The following is a 7,991-nucleotide window of genomic DNA, read 5'->3' on the forward strand; positions in this document are numbered from 1 at the left end:
CAAGGTCTGAAGTGTTGTGTGTTCAGAGATGCTCTTCTGCTTCAAGGTCTGAAGTGTTGTGTGTTCAGAGATGCTCTTCTGCTTCAAGGTTTGAAGTGTTGTGTGTTCAGAGATGCTCTTCTGCTTCAAGGTTTGAAGTGTTGTGTGTTCAGAGATTCTCTTCTGCTTCAAGGTTTGAAGTGTTGTGTGTTCAGAGATGCTCTTCTGCTTCAAGGTTTGAAGTGTTGTGTATTCAGAGATGCTCTTCTGCTTCAAGGTTTGAAGTGTTGTGTGTTCAGAGATGCTCTTCTGCTTCAAGGTTTGAAGTGTTGTGTGTTCAGAGATGCTCTTCTGCTCCAAGGTTTGATGTGTTGTGTGTTCAGAGATGCTCTTCTGCTCCAAGGTTTGAAGTGTTGTGTGTTCAGAGATGCTCTTCTGCTCCAAGGTTTGATGTGTTGTGTGTTCAGAGATGCTCTTCTGCTCCAAGGTTTGAAGTGTTGTGTGTTCAGAGATGCTCTTCTGCTCCAAGGTTTGACATGTTGTGTGTTCAGAGATGCTCTTCTGCTCCAAGGTTTGATGTGTTGTGTGTTCAGAGATGCTCTTCTGCTCCAAGGTCTGAAGTGTTGTGTGTTCAGAGATGCACTTCTGCTCCAAGGTCTGAAGTGTTGTGTGTTCAGAGATGCTCTTCTGCTCCAAGGTTTGATGTGTTGTGTGTTCAGAGATGCTCTTCTGCTTCAAGGTTTGAAGTGTTGTGTGTTCAGAGATGCTCTTCTGCTTCAAGGTTTGAAGTGTTGTGTGTTCAGAGATGCTCTTCTGCTCCAAGGTTTGACATGTTGTGTGTTCAGAGATGCTCTTCTGCTTCAAGGTTTGAAGTGTTGTGTGTTCAGAGATGCTCTTCTGCTTCAAGGTTTGAAGTGTTGTGTGTTCAGAGATGCTCTTCTGCTCCAAGGTTTGATGTGTTGTGTGTTCAGAGATGCTCTTCTGCTCCAAGGTTTGAAGTGTTGTGTGTTCAGAGATGCTCTTCTGCTCCAAGGTTTGACATGTTGTGTGTTCAGAGATGCTCTTCTGCTCCAAGGTTTGAAGTGTTGTGTGTTCAGAGATGCTCTTCTGCTTCAAGGTTTGAAGTGTTGTGTGTTCAGAGATGCTCTTCTGCTTCAAGGTTTGAAGTGTTGTGTGTTCAGAGATGCTCTTCTGCTCCAAGGTTTGATGTGTTGTGTGTTCAGAGATGCTCTTCTGCTCCAAGGTTTGAAGTGTTGTGTGTTCAGAGATGCTCTTCTGCTCCAAGGTTTGACATGTTGTGTGTTCAGAGATGCTCTTCTGCTCCAAGGTTTGAAGTGTTGTGTGTTCAGAGATGCTCTTCTGCTCCAAGGTCTGAAGTGTTGTGTGTTCAGAGATGCACTTCTGCTCCAAGGTCTGAAGTGTTGTGTGTTCAGAGATGCTCTTCTGCTCCAAGTTTTGAAGTGTTGAGTTTTCAGAGATGCTCTTCTGATTCAAGGTTTGAAGTGTTGTGTGTTCAGAGATGCTCTTCTGCTCCAAGTTTTGAAGTGTTGAGTGTTCAGAGATGCTCTTCTGATTCAAGGTCTGAAGTGTTGTGTGTTCAGAGATGCTCTTCTGCTCCAAGGTTTGAAGTGTTGTGTGTTCAGAGATGCTCTTCTGCTCCAAGGTCTGAAGTGTTGTGTGTTCAGAGATGCACTTCTGCTCCAAGGTCTGAAGTGTTGTGTGTTCAGAGATGCTCTTCTGCTCCAAGTTTTGAAGTGTTGAGTTTTCAGAGATGCTCTTCTGATTCAAGGTTTGAAGTGTTGTGTGTTCAGAGATGCTCTTCTGCTCCAAGTTTTGAAGTGTTGAGTGTTCAGAGATGCTCTTCTGATTCAAGGTTTGAAGTGTTGTGTGTTCAGAGATGCTCTTCTGCTTCAAGGTTTGAAGTGTTGTGTGTTCAGAGATGCTCTTCTGATTCAAGGTTTGAAGTGTTGTGTGTTCAGAGATGCTCTTCTGCTTCAAGGTTTGAAGTGTTGTGTGTTCAGAGATGCTCTTCTGCTCCAAGGTTTGAAGTGTTGTGTGTTCAGAGATGCTCTTCTGCTCCAAGGTCTGAAGTGTTGTGTGTTCAGGGATGCTCTTCTGCTCCAAGGTTTGATGTGTTGTGTGTTCAGAGATGCTCTTCTGCTCCAAGGTTTGATGTGTTGTGTGTTTAGAGATGCTCTTCTGCAGACCTCTGTTGTGGTTGTTTGAGTTACTGTTGCCTTTCTATCAGCTGAACCAGTATCTCCATTCTCCTCTGACCTCCTCACGCACCGCTCACCGGATGCTGGCACCAACAACCATGCCACGTTCAAAGTCACTTAAATCACCTCTCTTCATCATTCTGATGCTCAGCTTGAACTTCAGCAGATCGTCTTGACCATGTCTACATGCTTCCGTGTGATTGGCTGATTAGATATTTGTGTTAACAATCAAATTGAACAGGTGTACCTAATTCTGTAAATTCAGTCAAGCGTGCAAACTAGTTTTGGTAGTATAATATATCTAGTTTGAGTTAATACTTTGACTTTTGTGCTTTTAATTGCTTTGTGTAAAACATCAATAATCTGTAACCTAAAGAATTGTGCATTTGATTACAGTTGTATGTGAAGCTAACATTTTGATTAGTTCAAAAAATTGGAATTATTGATCTTGACATACAACAATTCATTCAATTCATTTGACATCAACATTTCATTTTCTGAGAAGTGAAATTGTCAGGTGATTTTCCTTTTGACTGAACTACTGTTGATTCTGATATAGCATTTTGAGTTTAAATGCTATGCAAGTTAAGACAACAAATGTTTTTACATTGCTTCAACTCATCAAAATAAGTTAAGCAATTTTCAACTTTTTTTCATGTTATACAAGATTCAACTAATTTAGTTTAATGTAATTTAAATGACTTAAGCATCCAAGTTGATTGTACTTTTAGGCAGAAACTTTTTTTTTTTACAGTGTAGATTTTGAATCCCAGACACACTGAGTATTCTCTGCCTTGTTTTTGAGATTTAGAAATAAACTTTCACACTCCTTTTCATTAAAGAAATATCACCGAAGTAACAATTACTGTAATTTTGTGTTCTGCTTAACAACTAAAGCACAAAAAGATTTTGGCTTAGCTTTTATTTTCTGTGGTTTCAAACATCAGAAACAGATTTTTTTTTTTCTTCTTTATTATAATTCCACATTGAAATTACCTGTTGTAATGGCTAATTTATCAGATGGCCAGCCAACAGAGTAATTGTTTGTGTTCGGATGCAGAGGTGTATAATCATTTGACAGTGGAATGCAAGATAATTGTTTTGCTGTTCATAATAGCAGACAGGAGAGAAACTATATCACAACAGCCAGAATGTTATCCAAATACAATATATTCCCTTCTGTGATACTAAAGTATGAAATAATAGCATTCAAATATGATGTTTGCACAATTTGTTCGTTACTAAAAACAGAAGTTTTGAGTGGTTTAATTTGTGCCAAAAATGAAATATGTTCCCTTATTTTGACCACTCTTAGAAAAAAAAGATGTGATTCTATATAGAACCCTAGGGTTCTTGACTCAATTTTAAAGAACACTTTATGCCAAAAAGGTTTTATATAAGGAGAAATAAAAAAATTAATTACAAATAAATCCATAAAATTATCCATTATGGGAACCCCGAAAGGTTCTATGACAGACCCGTCTTTATAAAACCTTTCTTCTAGGAGTGTAGGAAACCTCCTAAATGAATTCTAGCGACCTTTGTTCGACATATTTATTCACATTGTGTATCCAGGCTTACGCTTGTGGTTCATTTCCAGCAAAAAGAAGCATGAAATGTAAACAAAGAAGAGAGATCAACTGGGGCGACGGACCTTCACCCTTTAGTCCTTGATTTAGACACAAAGCTGCTGGCTCTGTATTGATCCCTGACCTGGAGTCAAGTCCCGTGAATAAATCGGGTAATTGAGGAGGGTGTCAAACTAATTGGATTGTTGCCATTCGCTTGAGGCCAAGTTCTCTGCTGAAGTGAACGGGAGTCTTTTACAATGATACGCATGTGTTGAGCGGATCGGTTCAAGTCATCATATGGAGATTATTGATTGGAGATGAGAGAAGACGGAGATCTATATGCTTCACATTCAAGATAAACCACTGCCTTAAAACCCTACTCAACAGCATTTCATTTGAATTTAAAGTTGTGTGCATAGTTTTTATATAAGGCTGGGCGGTATGATGGTAGAAATGTGTCATCTGGTAGAAATGTTGCTGTTTTGTTTATGGTAGATATATGAGATACCGAGCGGGACATGCCTCAATGTACCGTTTAACAATAATTTGTAATGAATAATCCCATCTTTTGGTTTATGTCCGTTAAGTTCCAATAAATAAATAAAAAGATAAAGTAGCTTTCATTTATAAATTATGTAATTCATTGGACCATCAAAAATAAATAATAATAATAATAAAAGAATAATAATAATAATAAAATACTTGAAACGTATAAAAATATAGAATTTTCAGATTACATTATTATAGCTAACCCTGTTTTTTATATATATATATATATATATATATATATATCACAGTGTGGAAAGATTTAAATTAACAAAGAAAGAAAAAAATTAACAGGGTTGGCATATTGACCTTGATACTTCATGATAATTTCTCTAAAAATGAGACCTCAATAATGTGTTAATGATCATTGACGGTGGGCGTCAATAAATGGAGTTATTTTGTGGATTTTAAGGCTAATAAACGGCCTTTTTTCTGTAAAACTACTGCAGTGATTGAGTCTGTGAACTTCTTTTCGCCTCATGCAGCTTCATCGGCCGCAATACTCGTGTGTGTAATCATCGTCACGTACACATCAAAGTAATCATGGTTTTGAAATGAATGTTGAGCAAATTGCAGAAATGATGGTCTGTTTTTCACCTCTCGCCCCTCATTTGAGCTCCGGAGAAACATTGCAGTACCTCGCGTGTGCTTTTGCGATGTGGAAATTACTGTGACCAGAATGATTAACCCACATTATATTCTATTTAGGCAGCTGCAATAATAATGAGTCTTCACTGGTAATGAGATAAGTACTCTAATAGATGTATTTACCTTTTTAATCACTTGGATTTTACGATGCTGATGAACAACAGCAACTGACACTAATCGCAGATACCCATAATGCACCTTGGATATTGGCCATTTAAATGTTTGTGCTTGCAGCCTTCAGTGAAGATGATCGCTAACTTGGAAATAATGGCATATACAGTATATCCTGTTTTTTTTCTTTTTCATTAATCTACAATTAAAATGAATAATTACATTTTTTTATGTTTAATTTGAATAATTTATTTTTATTAAGATATATTTACTTTTTATTTTCAATTAAGAAATATATATAATTTTATAAATATTTCATTTATATATATATATATATATATAAGGGCTGTCAAAATTAACATGCGTGTGATTCATTTTTCCAGTTTAAGGCATTACAAATATTTAACGCATAATAAGACACAAAAGAGAACGCCAAAAGTCGAGTATCCTCGCAAGCACAGTCTTAAATGAGTTAAATAAAGTCTTAAAGTGTTAATAATTATATATCAAACATCAAATATGTTCAGATAATTGTGTAATGAAGTTGTGCCATGTTACATAACAGTTTTGCTTTCATTGTGGACCCATAAATCATTTGCACAGACATTCTTGTCGTTTTCAGAGCTGATCACTGTGTATAACCCATCTCACATTTGGTGTGTTTCAGAGCAAGAAGACGCCTTTGAGTTCATCATTGTGTCGTTGACGGGTCAGATGTGGCACTTTGAGGCTTCCACGTTTGAGGAACGAGAACTCTGGGTCCAAGCCATTGAGAGCCAGATATTTGCCAGTCTGCAGTCCTGTGAGAGCAGCAAGAACAAGGTAAGATGGTATTATGTAAATGTTGGTACCGTGGAAATATTGTTTTATGCACACTCAAACAAACCCCTCTGCTCTTTCCACATTGTAATATCTGAATTGTTATGGCACGCAGTCTCGATTAGGAAGCCAGAGTGATGCATTGACCATCCAGTCCATCAGGAACGTGAGGGGAAACAGCTTCTGTGCAGACTGTGACGCCCCCAGTGAGTGAGACTTTGTGACGGCACCCATTTCTGAACGTGAAGCTAGTCTCATTTCATTAGATATTTGCCATAATGTGATAAACTACATTAGAATAATTAAACTACATAAAAATAATTGTAATAATTTTTGTTTTGTTTTGGATAGTTTCACCCACATTTGTACAAAATCTGGGATATGGAATAGTTTTTCACTAAATGAAAATGTCCTGATTATTTATTCTCCCCAAGGTGTGTATTTCTTTCTTTTCACAGCCGACGAGAAATTTAGGTTTTGGAGGAAAACCTTCCTGGATTTTTTTTTTTTTTTTTGGTCTACATTGTACACCATTCACTTGCATTAAATCCTGGAATGTTTTCCTCCAAAACCTTAATTTCTCTTCGGCTGAGGAAAGAAAGTCATATACATCTTGGATGGCCTTGGGGTGAGTAAATAATCAGGAAATATTCATTATTTGGTCAACTATTCCTTAAAGGTTGGCATAGTCATTGCTGAAAATGACCCATATCCGACCTTGAAATGTGTACAGTGCCGATTTGCTATGGTACACTGAAATGTAATTGTCTCTGACCCTCAGATCCAGACTGGGCTAGTCTGAACCTCGGCGCTCTGATCTGTATCGAGTGCTCCGGGATGCACAGGAACCTGGGTACACATCTGTCCCGTGTGCGGTCTCTGGACCTGGACGACTGGCCGGTGGAGCTCAGCATGGTGATGACTGCCATCGGGAACGCCATGGCCAACAGCGTATGGGAGGGCTGTGTGGAGGAATACACCAAACCCGGGGTAGACAGCACCAGGTGGGTTCCCTGTCCAAAGCATTAGCTGGAAGATTCTTTTGTCCTAGGCACCATGAATTCAAGCAACAACTCTGATTATAATAGATTATAAAGTTTGTTAACTGTCAAATTATTTTTGTTACGTTATTAGCCAGGTTTCCATCCAGTTTGCTAGCAACTTTCCTTTTGATTCACAAACATCTTCCCAAACTTGTAATGAGAAGTGTTTATTGTCAACAAAAAAAGAAGCTTTAAGGGCTTCCTGTGGTTTTCAACCAAAAAAAAGGTGGTTTAACGTTTAAAGATGAAATTTTTATTATTATTAAATACAATTTTGGCCTCATTGTGCAGCAATACAAAGATGCACAGCAAACCTGGAGCTTTTTTTAAATTGCATTATGAATCACAGGATTTGTTTTGTTCTTTACTAAACACTTTTTCACAAATTGTTTTTTCAATAAAACAATTAATCTTGAAACTCAACTGAAAACATAACTGTTGACTTAATACTACATAAATAATTGCCTACACACTAGTTTGCATATACTAATACCAAATGGCAGCTCGTCTGGTCAATTTTAATAATGTTTGGAGTTGGACTTCAAGTTAAACGTTCTAAGATGGTTTTGTTTTGCATTGTTTGACATTAAACATTGCAGCTTTAAGTATTAAAGAAAGTGAAGTGTAGTATTGTAAGGGAAGAGGCTACAATGGACTCTTTGTTCAGGGTATGGAAGCATATTCAAGTAAGCCTTGCATCCAGTGTCAGTTATATGATCAATGACTGAATTGTGTCTGAGTGTTCACCCAATCATCGGTCCATTAGTGCTGTTTGAAGAAGATGAGATGCTTCAGGAGATAATAGGGTCCATAGACCATTGTCTGAAGCTGCTCACCTGCTCTGGTCCCAGGCCATGTCTCGAGGTGTTTCCCCCCTTTAAGCCTGACACGCGCTCTAACGTTCCCAATCTGTCTAATGACCTGGAGAAAAGAGTGTTTTTGGTGGCAATTAAGGACACTATTACAGTCCCAAAGCACTCCCCTTGGGGCTGAATTGAGAGCTCTCAATGGCTCTGACAGCTATCCATCACTCAGGGGGGTGTATCAGTCACTCC

The 7,991-nt window shown here is 38.1% G+C and overlaps 1 protein-coding gene across 2 annotated transcripts in view; it reads left to right on the forward strand.

The window, feature by feature from the left end:
• Nucleotides 1–7,991, forward strand: part of agap3 (ArfGAP with GTPase domain, ankyrin repeat and PH domain 3) — a 157,941-nt gene that overhangs the window by 133,041 nt on the left and 16,909 nt on the right. For both annotated transcript variants that reach the window (XM_079863064.1, XM_079863063.1), the window contains exons 14-16: nucleotides 5,742–5,896; nucleotides 6,009–6,099; nucleotides 6,675–6,897. In XM_079863064.1, coding sequence (XP_079719190.1) covers nucleotides 5,742–5,896; nucleotides 6,009–6,099; nucleotides 6,675–6,897 — 469 coding nt within the window. The remainder of the gene's footprint in view (nucleotides 1–5,741; nucleotides 5,897–6,008; nucleotides 6,100–6,674; nucleotides 6,898–7,991) is intronic.

The sequence above is a fragment of the Squalius cephalus genome, assembly GCF_949319135.1.
Source record: "Squalius cephalus genome assembly, chromosome: 25".
Taxonomy (NCBI): Eukaryota; Metazoa; Chordata; class Actinopteri; order Cypriniformes; family Leuciscidae; genus Squalius; species Squalius cephalus.